At 38.2% G+C, this 18,118-nt stretch overlaps 1 protein-coding gene across 1 annotated transcript; it reads left to right on the top strand.

Annotated features, from left to right (window-relative positions):
* Positions 1 to 1,639: 1,639 nt before the first annotated feature.
* Positions 1,640 to 17,730, top strand: zc3h12ab (zinc finger CCCH-type containing 12Ab). Its single transcript, XM_058408007.1, has 6 exons — positions 1,640 to 1,873; positions 5,139 to 5,668; positions 11,048 to 11,187; positions 14,934 to 15,168; positions 15,310 to 15,410; positions 15,749 to 17,730. The coding sequence occupies exons 2-6, from the start codon at positions 5,172 to 5,174 to the stop codon at positions 16,660 to 16,662; spliced, it is 1,887 nt and encodes a 628-aa protein (XP_058263990.1). The 5' UTR covers positions 1,640 to 1,873; positions 5,139 to 5,171; the 3' UTR covers positions 16,663 to 17,730.
* Positions 17,731 to 18,118: the final 388 nt, after the last annotated feature.

Here is an 18,118-nt window from a genome sequence, read left to right as displayed (position 1 = left end):
TTAAACAATCAGAAAATATTTAAACATCTTTGTAATAAAACTATTTATTGAAATAATAAAAAAATATTGCAATTAAAAATTCCAGTGTTGAATTAAAAAAATCAAGTTATTAAATATTATTACAGATTTTATTAATGCATATTATATATACAAATAGCAAATTATATATATGCAGAAATAATCAGATAATAATAAGTTAATAAGTACCAAGTCAAAAATAATACAATAAATTATTAATTAAAGATATTAATAGTAGTTATTAAAATTGTAATAATAATAATAATAATAATAATAATAATAGTATGTGGAAAATAAGTGTATTACGCCTAACTAATACACAAGACTTCTTCAAATATTTTATATCATGTCAAAATAATGAGGTCTTGAGTCCAAGTAACGTGATATGTATGATACAGGGGGTTTATTCCCGCTTCAACAAAAATAAATAAATGAATAAATAAATAAATACGAGATAAAAACATGTGACGATATCTGCTTGCGTGTGAGAATCCTTTGTGGTGATGCTGAGACCCTGAAACCACAGAGAGATTTCCACTAACTTGTGTGTTTTTGTCATCATCGCCATCATCATCATCGCATGGGATTTTCGGTATAGATTATATATGGATCTTCACTTCTGCTGCTGCTACCTATAAATCCCTTTCTGTGTGCCTTATTTATTTATTTATTATTGGTTGGAAGCAGAGTACAGAAAATAAGTGCAGAACACCTGAATAAGCAAACATAACACCAGAACATAGCAACTGAAATCAAGGAAAAAAGGAAAGGAACCAGTAATGAGAAAATGGCAACCGAACAAGGATACAAGGTGTGTGTGTGTGTGTGTGTGTGAGAGAGAGAGAGAGAGAGAGAGAGAGACAGAGATACAACTCAAAACCGAAGGAAGAGAATTACAGATCACAAACATCAACAAACACATGCGTTTTTATGGCTTTTTTATTTGTTCTCTGAAAACGTAACTAATGAAAGGTTTTGCTTTTTTTTTAAATACAGCAAAAAGAGGTCTGGAATTTTGTGAATAAATTTCGCCAAGCAGACAGGTCTGGGCCAGATCTGGCATTAAGCTGGCACTGCTGGCTGAGTTCTGGCATGGCAAGTGGCATGTCAACTAGATGTGGACCAGGTCTGACAGTGATGGCACTGTTTAAATCATGGCATGCCAGATGTGGCCCAGTTATGGTTTGGTTTTATGGTGTGGCTTTAGTGCTGGCCCATGCTCTGGCAAACCAGATATGGGCCACCAAAGGGCCATCATTCTTTGTGGTATGTGTGCCGAGTGTAAGTGCATTGTGTGGGCCAGATCTGGGCCAGAACTATTTTGCTAGGTTCATTATGAAGTATTTATGTTTTTCAGCAGGACTGTAAATCAGTAAAATCCCAACACAACGTCCTTTTAAAATAAAACACTGTTTTTATACATTTTAGATCTAAAAAAAGAAGCAAGTACATCTTGCCAAAAATGAACAATTCCAAAAGAAACCCATACGCACGCACACACGCACACACACACTTTAACAGACGCTATAAACACATCAGCACACGTGTGTCCTCATGCGCACTCCTCCTGTACACGCCACACTGGTGTGTTTCCGGAAGGCGGAGCCCTGCAGGCTTTAAGAGTGAGGATTGGAACAGAGTTGCGCTTCTGGAGCGACATGGAGACACCGCGGCTTTACGCTGAAGTTTCTTTCAAATAATTCGCCTTAAAAAAGTTACCCAGTGACCAGAGATGTGACCGGATTAGACACCTTATTCGCTGTGGGATCTGGATCCGGAGGATTTCGGCTCATTAAAACTACACCTGGAAAGTTTTTTTCTTCTTCACTTTCGTTAAACTCGGACCCGTGAACAGGTAAATCCAGTTTAAACTCCAGTACAGGAAACATCAAACGTGTCCTCTTTCAGGAATCAGGAACATAAAGATGTACTTTTGTTTTCTACCTTTAATGATCCGGGAAGTTGTGATTAGTCTAAACGTTAATCACTGGTCATTAAGAGCCAGGTTACTTTAAATCTATATCTAGGTCAGGTCTTTAAGTCTGTTTACTCAAGTTGTTTTTGTTTTTTTTGTAGAAACTGAAGCTATTTGTGTTGTGTGACCAAAACGATCTTAATTTCTCAATCCTGATTTGACGGAAGGTACTGATTTAGATTTCTGACTTGATAGCTCTGAAAACAATGCAGCAGCCAATCACAAATTTATATAAACCAATAGAAACCCATTATTAATACACTGGTCCTAATATCTAATCAACTCACTAAGACTACACTTGAAACATTTGTTTATTTTATTAAGGATCGATTCTGATTCCTGAGCAATAAAATACCAGTTCAGTTTAAAGAGTTGTGTGCGATTTGTCAGAAATATATGGACCAAGTTGTACTAGTCCTGGTGTCTAGGGTGGTACCATGGAAATGTACGTTTATATATTAACCTTTAGAGTAAAGCTTTAAAGAGAAATCCCTGATACATAAGCTCTAGTGAGGTACAACAACAAACGAATGAGACACAACAACTATAGCTTGGTGATAAAACTTGACAGATGTGAGAGTGTTTAAGGAATCTGTGTCAAGTTGAAGGGACTGATGGTAAGGGTCACTCTGCACCTTTAGTAGGAAACCATGACCGACCCCGTGTGTTATCCTCCTCATCATTTACCTCTATTGAGGAACGATGAGAGACTTGCTCGAGATAGCTAAGGAGTGAAGTCTAAAGTTGAGTCCCAAAAGCAGGACACCCTATGAGATGCGGGAGAAAACCCCAGACGGTGGATTGATGACCAATAGCAAAGCTGTGAGCCTGATAACGTGTTGTAAAGGTCAGAGCGGTGTTCTCAATGGGGCAGGGAAGGCAGGAGACGCTCCCTTTGTCAAAAATTTTCTCAGGGGTACATGATCGTGGTGTTATTCTTTTGCGTTCTTCTTCCCGTTCGAACCCAAGCCATTCCATCATGGTGTGAATCTTTCCCTGTTATTCTCACAAAAGCTGATTATTATCCAGGAGTAGCTGAATGTATTAAAGTAAAAAACCCACTGCGTCCAGTGCGGTCAAGCTGTCTGTTATTGGCAGCCGAGGTGGATTCCAGTCAGATCATTTATAATGTAAAGTACAAGTAAAACAAACATTAGGGTGACGCAAGCAGCATAAACATGAACTCTGGAAACAAGGAAAGAAACTATATGCAGCAGCATGGAGCGCACAAACCTAGCACAATGACCAAGAGACAGAAAAACCCAAACTTAAATGATGGCGTTAACAAAGTATAACGAGACACAGGTGAGAGATTATGATCCATGTGGTGAAATCGTGCCACAGGTGCAGGGGTTGATGTGTAATGTAGTTCTGCTACACACAACTGTAATAAAATACCATATTTATTTTTGGATTAATTGTAATATAAGGTGACATTTACACTCTTCGGTATTGACCATTTTCCAGTCCAGAAGTAAAAACTTTCATGGCTTGATTTGTTTAAAAGATAAATTGAGAAATCAGCCTTTAACACAAGACCTCATGAGAGTAAAACAGGTGAGGGGAAGACTGTTTATAACTGTAAAAGTAAGTGAGAACAGGAACCGACTTGCAAATGTTCCACCACATTATGTAACTATTAATGGATAAAAAGTATAGTGAGACATTTTGAAATATATATAAAGGACACCCAGAATATAAATAATTGTTCCTGATCAGTTTCCTGTAGCAGCAAGGTCTAAGTGTCTCTCATCATGTCCAGTCTTTCACCTGGTGTAAAAAAGATCGATAATAAATAAATAAATATAAATAAATAAATAAATGAATAAAGTAAATAATTAGATAAATAAAGACTTCGGTAATTACACTCCAGTTTAATTCATCATTACCATGAGACAAAAATTTTGTGAAAAGTACATGCTTTATTGATCGAAAAGAAAAACATTAGCTAGGTTTGTGATTACATTATTCATCAGTTTCATGTAAAATGTACGTAGTTGTTATTCTAATGTTAGAAATATCAGAAATCTGCTGTAAAGTAACACTGCAATTCAGGTGGATGAATGGATATAGACGTGAAATGAAACGCTCCGTCACGTCAGTGAGCTTTGAGATCAGACTGCATGTAAAAGTCAGATGGATGTGATGCAAAACTTAAGTGAAGTCTGATTTTACTTAGTAATATAAGTAACTTGGACATTTGAGCCTTATTTTTAAGGATTTACCGATCCCATAGACGCCTAATATCGGATTGCTCAAAGAGAAAAGAGATCAGATTTGGCATCTGTTTTCCTTTGAGATATACATTTTTAGCACAAATGATTTTGCCTCATTTCAGTGCAGTTCAGTTAAGTCTGTATCAGATCGGTGTTGGGTGTTGGTCGATACTGAGAGGCCTGATAACGTTTTTTGTACAGAAAGTGAAAAATATCGGGAAGTTCCCCAGTAAATTTGGTCTTTCAGCCGGACTTTCACTTCATAAAAATGTGTTACGTCACTTTCATTTCTCTTGCATTTCTCGCTCATATTTCGGGAGAATGGAACTGCTGATGGAGGTGGATTTTTTTTTTCTCTTTGCAAAGCACATCGAGATCACAGGGTGTTGTTACTATGGAAACGATAACGTACTAGAAGGAGCGCCTCGATGCGTAAAACTGCGATATACGGCTGAGCTGCTGTACGAGCTGCTGTTACAGAAACCGATCAACACTTTCTGATGAGTGAGAAATGAGAATTATTTTTTAACAAGAATGCGTCTTTTCTATTAGCTGCTGAATACGATGCATAATTGAAGAATATGCTGGAAGTTAAAAATGGGTTAAAAAAAGATCTTAGAATTTCTCAAGCATAATAAGTGGCTCATATCCTTATACTTCGCTATACTTTTCCTGCTTCCAACTATTTAAACCTAGTCAAATCTGCTAATTGTTATTTTGGATAACAGTGAATTGGGTCAAGGTTTAAAAAAATCACTGATGATTTCATTCACCTTTAGCACATAGTGTCCTAAATGAAACCTGTTCTTATTGCCGCAGGACAAGCTCATCATAGGAATTCCCCTAAATGCAAATGATCTCTCTCTCTCTCTCTCTCTCTCTCTCTCTCTCTCTCTCTCTGTGTGCATGTGTGTTTCTCTTCTATCCAGGTGTGTGCATTCAGGAGAAGACCTGTTTTGAGTATGAGTATAGGCGCCAGTCTCACCCCTACTGCCTTCGCTCCAGTTTTGGATACATATCTTTGGCCCGACTACTGCAGCACAGTGCGCGTGTCCTCCTTTGTCTGTGAAGACTCACGCACATGGGCGTCTCCGTTCTGTCCGGCCAAACCGTGTAGAATGGAGCAGAATCAGCCCAACGAACAAGCAGACCTGAGCGCTGAGACATTTCAGCCTCAGCTGGAACTGTTCAGAAAGCTGGGCTTCTCCGACGCTCAGGTCCGAGCTGTGCTGCACAAGCTGGGCCTGGAAACGGACACTAACCGGATTCTGGGAGAACTGATCCAGGTGAGAGCGGCGGAGACAGACGGCTCTGTCAGTCCACCGACGCTGGTCCCGCATGGTGAAAGCCAGAGGAAAAATCACAGTGTGTCAGCTCAACCTGCTGAACAAGAGGACGCAGCTCAGGACGAAGATGCACTCAAGCCAATAGTGATAGATGGCAGCAATGTGGCTATGAGGTGAGTCAAGAACACAGGGAATGTACAGAGATGATGTTTGGGGACATAGTCAAAGGCTATGAGCTGAGACACTACGACCCAGAGATATAAAGCCTGAATAAAAATGTGAAATAGATAAAAATCTTAAACAGGTGCTATATATATATATTTTTAACCCTTTCATTCATAAAGAACCCTAAAGTAAGTAGGGTTTAAATTTCCAGTGGATATTCTATAAATAACCATTAGCTTATAAATAATAAATAATAACTAGCATTAAGACATCAACTATAATGACTAGCATTACAAAAGCAGCTCTAAATCATGATGAGCATTACAGTAGTAACTAGCATTACAAAATCAACTCTAAATAATAACTAGCATTAAGACATCAACTATAATGACTAGCATTACAAAAGCAGCTCTAAATCATGATGAGCATTACAGTAGTAACTAGCATTACAAAATCAACTCTAAATAATAACTAGCATTAAGACATCAACTATAATGACTAGCATTACAATAGCAGCTCTAAATCATGATGAGCATTACAATAATAATAAGTGTTTAATAATAACTTTAAATAATAACTTTAAATAATAACTAGCATTACAATCGCAACTCTAAATAATTACTAGCATTACAATAGCAGCTAGAAGTGAAGGCCCGGGTTCGATTCCCAGCCAGTGCCCAAACCCCAGCCACTGGATGCAGTGATGGTCCCAAGCCCGGATAAAATGGGAGGGTTGCTTCAGGAAGGGCATCCGGCATAAAACCTGTGCCAAGTTGTTGTGTGGACCAGTTGGTCTGCTGTGGCGACCCCTCACACATGTAGGGAGCAGCCGAAAGATCAACAACAACAACAATAGCAACTATAAGTAATGACTAGCATTACAATATCAACAATAAATAATAACTAGCATTACAAAATCAACTCTAAATAATGACTTGCATTACAATAGCAGCTATAAATCCTGTACAATACAATATCAGTATCACCAGTGTACTAATGTATTAATATTTATCATTACCATAATATATACTACCATCATTACCATAATATAATATCATCAACTATAAATAAGGGTAAATGTTACACTACTCACAATATCGCGGCTAAATACAATGACTAGCGTTATGATGTCGAGGACTATAATTATAACAATCGTTACAGTGATAAAATTAAGTAACTAGTGACCCATGAACAAGAGCTAGCATTACCGTATCAGTGAATATAAATAAACACTAGCGATATGACTATAAACAGTGACTAGTGTTATAGTGTCGAGGATTATAAACAGTAACTAGTGATACAATATCAGCATTTAAATATAAACGGGTGATACAAAGAGAGTAGGAATGGTTAGCAATACAATATGGTGAAAAATTGTGACTAGCCGTTCAGTAACTATTAGTGATAATGATAAGGATTGAAGTCTCACAAGTCTTCCTAAAAAGTGTTTTAGTAGCTTTTTCTAGTCGAAATCTTCTGGAATGTACATCACAGGAGAACATTTTGTTCTGTCATGTTGCGCTTCTGTTCCCTCCTGTGACTTGAGTCAACACACTGGAGTTGAAATTAAAGTAACGCTGATAATCTTGGTGAAATATGAGCTCGTAAAAAGTGTGACCTACGCACACAATTTACACTAACACTCCTTTTAATGTCTGAATGATCATTTGCTACGGTAGTCCATCGACGTGATCAGTATCATAGAAGTGTAGTAAGTTTTATTTCTTAATATACTGCAGATTTAACAGATTATAGAATAGCACTCGATCAGCACTCTGGCATTGTGCATTTAGTTTTCTTTCACACTGTGAGGTGATGGTTACTTGTGCATGCAATGTCAATAATGTCACTAAATCATAAAGTGTATGTGTGGGATATATAGGTTATTTTATTTGCATAATAAAATATTTTTAAAGATAGTAAAAACAACACACACACACACACACAATGACTCTGGCCGAACACTCATCTGCTACTCTTACAGCTCACATTAAATCACTTTTTACTTTGTCCACAAACAATTTGGCATGATCTGTCATGATTATTTATTTATTATTGTATTTAATAAATATATTTTTTATATAGCACATGTGTTATAAGAAATAACAAATGAAAACCAACAATACAAATAAAATAAAATAAAATAAACAAATGGATCAGAATGATACAAAAATTGTTAATAAATAATATCAAAAGTAAAGGAAAATAAAATATATTTAATAGATATAATAAAAAATAGAAAATATTTTTTTATTTAATATCCAGGGTTAATAATAGTAATTAAAATAAGATAAGGTTCTAAATAGTCTAGATTAGAGATCCAAATTTTAGAATAACATGATCTCGTGGAATTCATTTATAACAACTTTATAATCACCTTAGGCCACTTTTCTGGCATAAAATATTAAAAATATATTTTTTTAGTAGCAGATGTTTAAACATATCTTCTTGTTGAAACTGTTTAGAACCTCAGCACACAGACTTTTTCCTGGTTACACAGTTTGCACACTTTGACCATACAGTGTACAGTTCTGGAAGGGAAATGGTTTATGATCGCACTCTCAGCCGTCGCTCGGATGAGGATGTGTTCCGTTTTCAGTCTGGTTCCTTACCAGGTTTCTTCCTCATCCTCATGTCGAGTTGTTCCTCACCACCGTCACGTATAACATGTATCATTTATATCCTGAATTTATTTAGATGCTTTCTAACCATGTCTGCTGTGTAAAGCGCTATGCAAATGAAAATGATTTGAATTGAATTGAATATTTCACTCGACACCATAGAGACGAGACCAAAAACCCCCTGCAGTGTTCTAGAGGACCACATGCTGAGCGTATAGTTTTAAATTGTTAAGAATAGTTGATAATATTTAATATAGTATTTTGAGTGTATTTATAGCCCCGAACATGACTTCCAGCATGATTTATTGAATAATGTTTCTTTAACCTTTTTCTGTTACCTTAATATGGATATAGTGACGAAATCCTTTATCTCTAAAATCTCTTCAATCTTCGTTCTATGCAAATTCTTGTTTGTTGTACTCGGAGCTATGCGAAAAATCTGCCGCGTGAATGAAGCCACCGCTTAAGAAAACAGTGCAAACATATCCAGCACAAAGACTGCTTTAGGTCATGCGTCATTAGATACGGATTAAGAGATTTTAAAATCGCCTCACATGCATCCATTCAAAGTGTGTCTGAATTAAAAACGTGTTTGTCGCTCTTAAAGAGTACATGTAGCTAAAAGCTGGGCAAGAGAGCGAACAAAAACAAACCACAAGCAATGATTAGGGCTCAATCCTGTTTTAGTTCGGTTCTGATGTTGTAGCTTTGTTTTGATACACATCATACTGCTCCGTAACTGAGCAGCTGTCGACGTGGCAACTTTTGGGTGTGCGTGCGTGTATGATCATGTATATATTAGCAGAAATATCACGTGGCTCACGTCACATTTGTATCGGATCGCTGCATCTGTAAAGAGAGTGTACATTATATAAGGATTAAAAGACGAGCAATTATACAAGGTTAATCAACAACATGATTGAAGAGTGTGATGCAGCCGAGCTACGCAAACCACACAGATGTTGATTATTAATTCATGTTTTATTACTCATTCATCACAGCAATTTGGGAACAGTTTTATACACACCGATCAGACGTAACATTATGAACACCTGCCTAATATTGTGTTGGTCCCCCTTTTGCAGCCAAAACAGCCCTGGCCCGTCTAGTGGACTCCACTAGATTCCCTGAAGGTGTGCTGTGGTATCTGGCACCAAGATGTTAGCAGAAGTTACTAACAGGACTTAAACAACACTTTTGATAGAGACTGACCACTGCAGTCTGGGAACGCCTCCACAGGAGCTGCAGTTTTTCGAGATTCAGTGGTCTAGCCATCACAATTTGGCCCTTTGTCAAACTCACTCAAATCCTTACGCTAACATCTAATTTACGCTTAATACAGTTTCATGCTCTGGATATTCCGGGATTCATACTTTGCAAGCTTTTCAGCAGCTTTACATTGTTTTCAAATTTATTGCTTTGAGTCATTTCCCTCATGCTTTTTATACCGAAACAGCTAAACAGATTTGATTCGAATAAAACGTCCGACTCCGCTTTGTTACGGATTTACAAACGTTTAATTTAAGCACTTTTAGTTCACCTTATTCTTATACAGAATGTATTTTCCAAGGCGGGTACAAACAGTTCAGTGAAGCCTAGGGGCGAATAGTACACTGAAGACAGTATGCAAATTGGCCTCCACCCTTTTTTATGAGGAGGCACGAAGAAAGGCGCAGTGCCAGAACTGTAGGGTTTCCTATTACATACTTACTTACATATTTATTTAACTTTTAGTTTTGTTTTTTACCTTTGTCATGACACCGTGACCCACCATCCTAAAAGACAAAGTAAAAGGCTGCGTTTCCGCATTCTTCACAAAGCCAGGCGTGTCGAGGCATTTAATCAACAGGATTTTGTTTTAAATGTAATGAATCTAAATGTTAGACATATTGCACAAACCATAGGGCAAAAAGAAAATCCCAATCAATTCCATTTCAATTTTATAAAATGTAAAAAAAAATCCTGGTGGGTGTGGTCTCTTCCAGCATGACTCCGCCCCCTTCCACATTGCACGTATGGCTCACTGAATGGTTTGATGAGGAGGCAAAATTTTTAATTTGTTACTTAATATATTACTGTTTTTATGACTTTCTAATCTTTCTTTGAGAACGTTTCATCGACACGGTAATGAAGGAGTAGAAATAAAATAAACACCTACGACAAAGGTCATCAGTGTGTAATCAGGGTACGTCTACAGATTTGGTAGGTAAAGCTATAAGCTTCTCTAGGCAAAAAAAGCACCCTGAAGTTTATTATTTTCCTATAGTAGTATGGCATGGAGTGTTTTATTCGTAACTTATTTACGTATTTCAGTGTTTTAAGAGAAATGAGAGGTTAGTTTTTAATTTCTTAAACATTTATTTCATTGTACAAATGATCACTTGCACAGCTCAACAGCAATTTTCAGCACGTTTGTGTTTTATATTATTCATTTGTTTCTTATTGGTTCTTCAAAATTTCCAATATTTTTTATAGCCTTTAATTTTTGTTAATCACAGAAACGCAGCGTAAAACCCTAGAAGTGTGACTTGTAGCTGTGACTGTAAGATCTGTGTCTGTAATTCATCAAGATGTCGTGTGACAGGTTAAAGGTGTGATCTTTACACCGAACTAAACTTTTGGATCCTTTCATTTTTATTTCATGTGAATTCTCTACATGTGAGTTTATGTTCTGAAACCTTTCTGAAGAATTTAATTAGAGTTTATTGCTCGAATATCAAGCGCCTACTGATGAAATTCCCTGTAAAACGTTTTGTGTCTGATTAGTCATGGAAACAAGGAAGTTTTCTCCTGCCTGGGAATCCAACTGGCTGTGAACTACTTCCTGGATCGAGGGCACACTGATGTTACTGTGTTTGTACCATCATGGAGGAGGGAACAACCCAGACCGGATGTCCCGATCACAGGTGAGACAGAACGAATAACACGTTACACTTCCTGTTCATGTTTGTGGAAACCACAGTTGGTTCAGTTTGGTTGAGTGAATTTGCATTGACATCAGTGAATTTGGTTAAAGCTTTTTATAGAAAGCGACAAAAAAGACTCTGTGTGTGTGTGTGTGACATCAGCACTGTCTGCCTTCCCCACACCTGTATGTATGTGTGTGTGTGTGTGTGTGTGTGTGTGTGTGTGTGTGTGTGTGAGATCAGCGCTCTCTGCCTTCCCCACACCTGTATGTATGTGTGTGTGTGTGTGTGTGTGTGTGAGATCAGCGCTGTCTGCCTTCCCCACACCTGTATGTATGTGTGTGTGTGTGTGTGTGTGTGTGTGTGTGAGATCAGCGCTCTCTGCCTTCCCCACACCTGTATGTATGTGTGTGTGTGTGAGATCAGCGCTGTCTGCCTTCCCCACACCTGTATGTATGTGTGTGTGTGTGTGTGTGTGTGTGTGAGATCAGCGTTCTCTGCCTTCCCCACACCTGTATGTATGTGTGTGTGTGTGTGTGTGTGTGTGTGAGATCAGCGCTGTCTACATACACACACACACACACACACACCAATCAGTTAATACATGCTTATGAGTTGAAGAGGATTTTTTAAAAAACAAGAAAAAAAAAGAATACTGATCATGTGATCTCCCAAGATGGCAGGTTCCATATTATGAAATTTGTATGATGAAATTTTCTGAATCATGAAGCCACAATCAAATTTGTAAATCTGCATCAAGTGCAGTGTTTTATTTAAAACAACAAATCTTTTCAGGCTTTACAATTTACGTTAAAGCTTCCTACTACGAATCACGATACAGAAGAACTCGGTCAGGTCTCATAGCCGAGTGGGCGGCTCCAGAGTGCGGAGGGGGGCGGGGCTTAAATCAGATCTCTGCCTTGTAGGAAGTCTGTAACATCCAATCTGAATGCGTTAACAAGGATTTGTCAAAATCTGTGTTGCTATGTGTAGTGGTGAGCGGGTATATCATGATATTTAGATGATATTTGCCCTCTTCAGCTCCCAGGGTGAGATGATATCTCCAGATTTTCATTTCTCACTGTCATATCCCACTAAGTTCATTCTCCTACTTACTGAATAACCGGGTTCCTCGATTAACATGATTTAAAACTTTCTATCTCCTCCTGACCAATCAGAATCCAGAGTTTAGCATATGAATTTGCAATTCCAGTATCTACAGTCACACATCATTACGTCTAGCAGGAAGTCATTCAGTAAACACCCAGGTTACCAGTGTGACGTATTTGCATGAGCTAAAAAAACACCAGCTCGGTGTTTGCACAGGAAGCATTCATACAGAACTGAACTGTCTTGCTGTGCCGTACAGTTATGTAATTTGCATGCAAGTCAAACGTTTAGAAACATACCATGCCCTGATCTTCATACTTCACATGCTACAGTATTGTATTGTTTGATGGCAATTACTTGAAAGAGTAAAAGACACCCATCTAAAATGTCAGCTAGATAAACAAAAGAGGTTTGCATGGATTCCTTGTGCTCAGTTGATGAGAAACAGGTTTATTCATTTATGTCCTGGATTTGATAAACACACACACACACACACACACACACATCATGACAATACAAATCGTCCTATAAACTTTTCATGCTCTAGAAATTTGCCTAAAAACAACTGTATCTTTTGTCACTTATAAAGACTAAAAGAATACACTGAATATGTAAACGAATAAACCCTCCATTGTGCTTGAATGATCTGACCTCACCCTTTTACTCCACTGCCTGTATAGTATGCTGTTACAGAACAGGTAAAAGGCCATGGGTTAACCATTGAAAAGTCCAATACTTTGTGCAGAAATGATGATTAGGATTCTGGTTACACGGGTGTTCAGTCTGTGTTCAAAGAGAGTAGATGCCGATATCTTAAAAAGGTCAAATTTGCTGTATTGCTTTGTTACTTTTCACCTCCCATGTGGACATTTCCATATTGTATAATGTTAAAAACTGGAAGTGAAATGCATTTGAATGGGATTGTACACAGTGTGACGAAAAGTTGACACCTGACCCTGACCAAAAATGTGGTTTCCCCCAAGCTGTTACCACAGCATTGAAAGTACAAACTTCCCTAGAATCTCTTTAGATAATGTAACTTGAGTGTTCTGCATTCTAACTGGAGCTTCTTCACCTGACATCAGTGCCTGACCTCACTGAAGCTGAATGAACACAAATCCATGCTCCAACATCTAGCAGAAATCCTTCCCAGATAAAAAGAGTGGAGCTTATTATAACAGCAAAGAGGGAACAAGTTCATGTTAATGCCCCTGGTTTTAATAAAAATAATGATTATGTTCAATGGTTATGCTCAGGTGTACAGATACATTTGGCCAGATTATATGGTGTGCCTCAAAACATAGAAGAACTATCAAAACGAGGACGCTAAACATACCATTATTAGAATTGGAAAGAATATGGCAAAACTATGAGTTCGCCTAGGAGACCCCTTCCGGGAATCAGTGACTGGTCATAGAAACACAAAAAGACCGAGTGTCATTCTGAAAAAGCTGGAGAGTTCTATAATTCAGATGGGAGAAGCTATTACAGGTTCATCAGAGCTTGGGAAGTCCATAACTCTAGATGAGAAACCCATTATTGAAAAAAAGACATACGAAATCCTGTTTGGGATTTGCCTAAAGGCAAGGTGGAGACTCTGCAAATGAAAAAAAAAAAAAGAAGGGGTATATTTTGGACTAATGAGACCTAAGTTCTAGTGCTAGTTGTCCCATGAGTCCTAATTGCTTTAAAATGCTTTTCATTTATTTTAAAAATACTGTTAACCTTGTTGTCGAGTCTTCGTAAGTCAATAGTTTGAACAGGAACCTGAGTGAGCTGTCAGGTGAAAGAGAAAGAGAGAGGAAGAGCGAGAGAGAGAGAGACTGATGGACTGTAATTCTACACGAACGTACCCTCTATTAATCACGTGTACAGATTCTCCGAGGCTGGTTCTAAAGGAAACAGCTGTACAAACCACCAGAAAAGGGATGCTATATATTATTTTCACCAACCTGAACAGGTCTCATCTAAAGATAGCTTTCAGAAATTACTTACATTTACATTTACGTCATTTGGCAGACTCCCTTATCCAGAGTCATGTACAAAATTACTTCTGAATAAAAAGCTGAAGAGTGTGATTATACACATATCTTACTGTTTAACTTTATTCTGACTAGGAGTTTATGGTGTATATATAAAGATTCTTTTGTGGTGAGGGATACATTTGACAGTTTGGTTTTACCTGTAGTTGTTGTTACTATGCTTTCCTCTAGATTAAATGTTATCATAGTGTTATATAAATAAGACATAATTATACAGTAATATGTTGTGTATTTACTGGTTCCAGAGAATTCTTTTTAAATGCTGAACCAAACCCAGTTTTATTCAATTTTGTCATTAGATTGCAGTTAACATTAATTATAGGCACTTGAATACAAATTTAATACAACCTTACAGGCATAGAGGCCATGCCTTTTTACCTGGGACTTATGGGTACAGAGGCAACACCTAGTTTCCTAGAAGCTAATTAACCGCATCATTTACTGGGACTTAGAGATACAAAGGCCATATAAAGGCTTATAGGCAATGAGGCCAAACCTCCTTCCTCAAGGGCATAGCTGGGTTTTGAACTCATTGAATTTTGACTTCCAATTAGTAATGCCATGTCTTAACTACTGAACCACTATTTACTACAGATCAGCAAATTCTCAGAGAGCTGGAACGGAAAAAGATTCTGGTCTTCACTCCATCAAGGCGCGTGGCAGGAAAGAGGGTGGTGTGCTATGATGACCGATTCATCGTCAAGCTGGCATACGATGTGGACGGCATCATCTTGTCCAATGATACCTACCGAGACTTGCAGGGGGAAAAGCCTGAGTGGAAACGCTTCATAGAGGAGAGGTTGCTCATGTACTCCTTTGTCAATGACAAGTACGTCATGTCTCGAAGCCTTCATGCATATTGATTCCGAACACAACATCTGATTTCACTAATGAATATTAGAAGATATCGCTAAGTGGTCAACATACCCAGGAGCATTAATAAGTCCTGTCTTGTTCTTTGTTTTTCAAGGTTTATGCTCCCAGATGATCCACTCGGAAGACATGGACCTACTTTGGAAAACTTTCTGCGCAAGACTCCCCGAGCTACTAAGAAACTCCCTTGCCCCTACGGTGAGTATTACGCAAGTCTTCTTTGCTTCTAAGAAAAGTAAGCCCTTCATATGCAAATCATCGAATTCTGTTAAGCTACACGTGTGCCAACATGTTGCCGTACTTATATAAACTTTAATCACATGTAATGACCTGTGATTTGATTTCCTACATGATTGATCTGCTTTTGAGTTCAGCTTAAACAGGGTTCCTCTGAATTATTAATAACTATATGTTTTTACTGTGAACCTGTTGGTGGATGGTGTAATTTTCATGGGAACACCCAACAAATCTGTAATTTCATGTCAGATTGGCACGAAATCATACCAAGTGTTTATTTTTACTACTTACAATTTAAGGTAAGAAGTGCACCTACGGGATCAAGTGTAAGTTCAGCCACCCAGAGCGTGGCAAGCAATCCCAACGTTCCTTGGCGGATGAGTTGCGTGAGAAAGCCAAAATGCCTGCTTTTTCCCAGAAACTGTCCTTGGCAAGCCAAAACCCTTCCCACGGAGCTCCTCTGGAAGAAGTGATGGAACTAAAACTCACTCTCAATCAAAATGGACCACTCAGGAAGACTCACACCAGTGAGAACATGCTGGTGGTCAAGACCACACCGCAGTCTACTTCAAGAAAGTCCCTTTCAAAGCGAGATCGCTCCAGTCAGTACTCCCCTGCAAATCCAGACTGCATCTCTGCTTCCTCTCAGGAGTACCTGGACTCGGGCCTGGGCTCATACGAATGCCACGGTGAGCACCAGTCTGGAGGAGAGCAAAGAATGTCCAAGAATCCTTCTAACGGGAGGTACCGACATCCTCCAACTTGCACCCAGTCCTTAAACCAATCCAGTTTACAGTCCAATACAAGTTACCATCCCCACCACATGAGTATTGGTGCATCCCAAAACCCAAGCAACATGCCATACTCCTACCCTCAGTATCAGTCATATGGAAGAGCACCTTACCCAACAGGGAACTTTCACCAGTATAGCGTACCCCATGATTATCACCACAGAGGCATGCCTCCTCCTCAAAGTGGCTACTGGTCTGAGCCATACAATCACTTCGGCCACGTGCCTCCAGGACCTGTGCAGGGTGACGGTGCTCGCTGGAACCATCCAATGGCAGAGAGGGAGCAGGTCAGGAAGAAGCTGCTAGCCGTTTTCAATTCCTGTCTTGTGGACAGAGCAATGGAGATGTTCCCGAACCTCATGGACCCTCAGAAGTTAGCTGTGGAGATCATCAACCTCCAGTCGTATGAGGGGATTTTGTGACTTTTGCTGCCTTGTGGTTGGCTTGTAAGAAACTTTACACACTAGATAGTGTACATATGTATTAACCTTCTACTGAAACAGTGGGCCCCTGGAACAATTATTGTGTAGAATGTCAATTTAGTTGAAAGCCTTTGAATGTTTTAAGGCTGAAATTGAAGGAGCAGATCATTATACCTAACATTTACTGGATTTGTATACTCCACACCTGAAGCCATAATCTACATTTTACATTTTTTAAAGTGCCTTTTCCTATCCTATTGCTATTATGAGTCATAATTGACATAAAAATCAGTGTCATAAACAAACAGATATAAAACAGTTCTAGGAAAATGCTCAGCAACAGGGTGACATGATGCTCTTACCTATGATTATTTAGCTGTAACTGGACAAACCTCTCATATCCTGGCAATTAGCCAACTCTAACATATTTTATTTTTTATAAGGGTTGCTTTTTATCCATTTATAGTTATGTTGTTGAATGTCTACAAAACAGGTCAGGTGAATCTGAGATTTGAGAATTCATTAAGGTAAAAATGAAAAAAAAAGAGGATGTTTTGGTTATTGGGCAATGTACTCCATTCTCAATGGTTTATTAGGTTTTGTAAACATGTAAACATGTAAACATGTTTATTTTGGTGAATATGTTCTCAGTAACCAGCCAGCTGAAGTGTTTTGATCTGGATGTGTATTTCCGGTATTGTTTTATAGGCATGGTGGTATGCAATCATGTGGTAATTGACTGTAATACTGTATATCAGCTCTGTGTTTCTTATTTATGTGTTATATGTTTGCTTTCTATTTTAGGAAACTCTTAGGCACTTTAATGGTAAAGTTGTTTTTTAAGTGAATATATCTTTCAGTGTTTAGTTTCTAAATAGCCTTTAAGTGCCTAATATTGTTTGTTGGCACCGTGTGCCTGAAACATCAATGAAAGTCTGAAAACTACCTAAAACAGGTAGATGAGTGTACACCCTGTGGGTTCTGGGTATTTTCCCAAATCAACATAATGCAATAAATCTTCTTATATAAACACTTTCTGATTGATATCCTTGACGTTTAATTGGCTCTGTGTTTCTCTGTGATGATTAAATGCTCCTTTAACTTTTTTGAGCAGTGTATTAGGTAGCAAGTCAATGAGCGAGCAAAGCAAAGTGACTGAGCCAAGGTTAAGCTGTCTGATTCTTATCTCAGAGAAAAGCTTCTGTAGCACAAATTGCTGAAAAAGTTAATGATGGCTGTGATAGAAATTATTATAGAAACATGTCAGAACACACAGTACAAAACAGCTGGCTGCAGATCTTTGTAGGTGGTTTTAATGATATGGCTGATCGGTATGTGTGTGTGTGTGTGTGTGTAAAGAAAGAAAGAAAAACAATTACGCTGCATGATGGAGCTAGAGAAAAGCACCTTAAATGCTTAATGGACTAAGTGGAAAGAGTTCTTCAATAGAAAGAGA

Source organism: Hemibagrus wyckioides, linkage group LG14, assembly GCF_019097595.1.
Source record: "Hemibagrus wyckioides isolate EC202008001 linkage group LG14, SWU_Hwy_1.0, whole genome shotgun sequence".
Classification (NCBI taxonomy): domain Eukaryota; kingdom Metazoa; phylum Chordata; class Actinopteri; order Siluriformes; family Bagridae; genus Hemibagrus; species Hemibagrus wyckioides.
Note: the sequence above shows the minus strand (reverse complement) of the source record. Positions and strands in the feature narration are given on the sequence as shown.

Coding starts and splice junctions, on each gene's coding strand:
- zc3h12ab (XM_058408007.1), top strand. CDS start 5,172: ATGAGTATAGGCGCCAGTCTCACCCCTACTGCCTTCGCTCCAGTTTTG. Junction 15,169..15,309: donor TACTCCTTTGTCAATGACAA/GTACGTCATGTC, acceptor TTGTTTTTCAAG/GTTTATGCTCCCAGATGATC. Junction 15,411..15,748: donor GAAACTCCCTTGCCCCTACG/GTGAGTATTACG, acceptor TTACAATTTAAG/GTAAGAAGTGCACCTACGGG.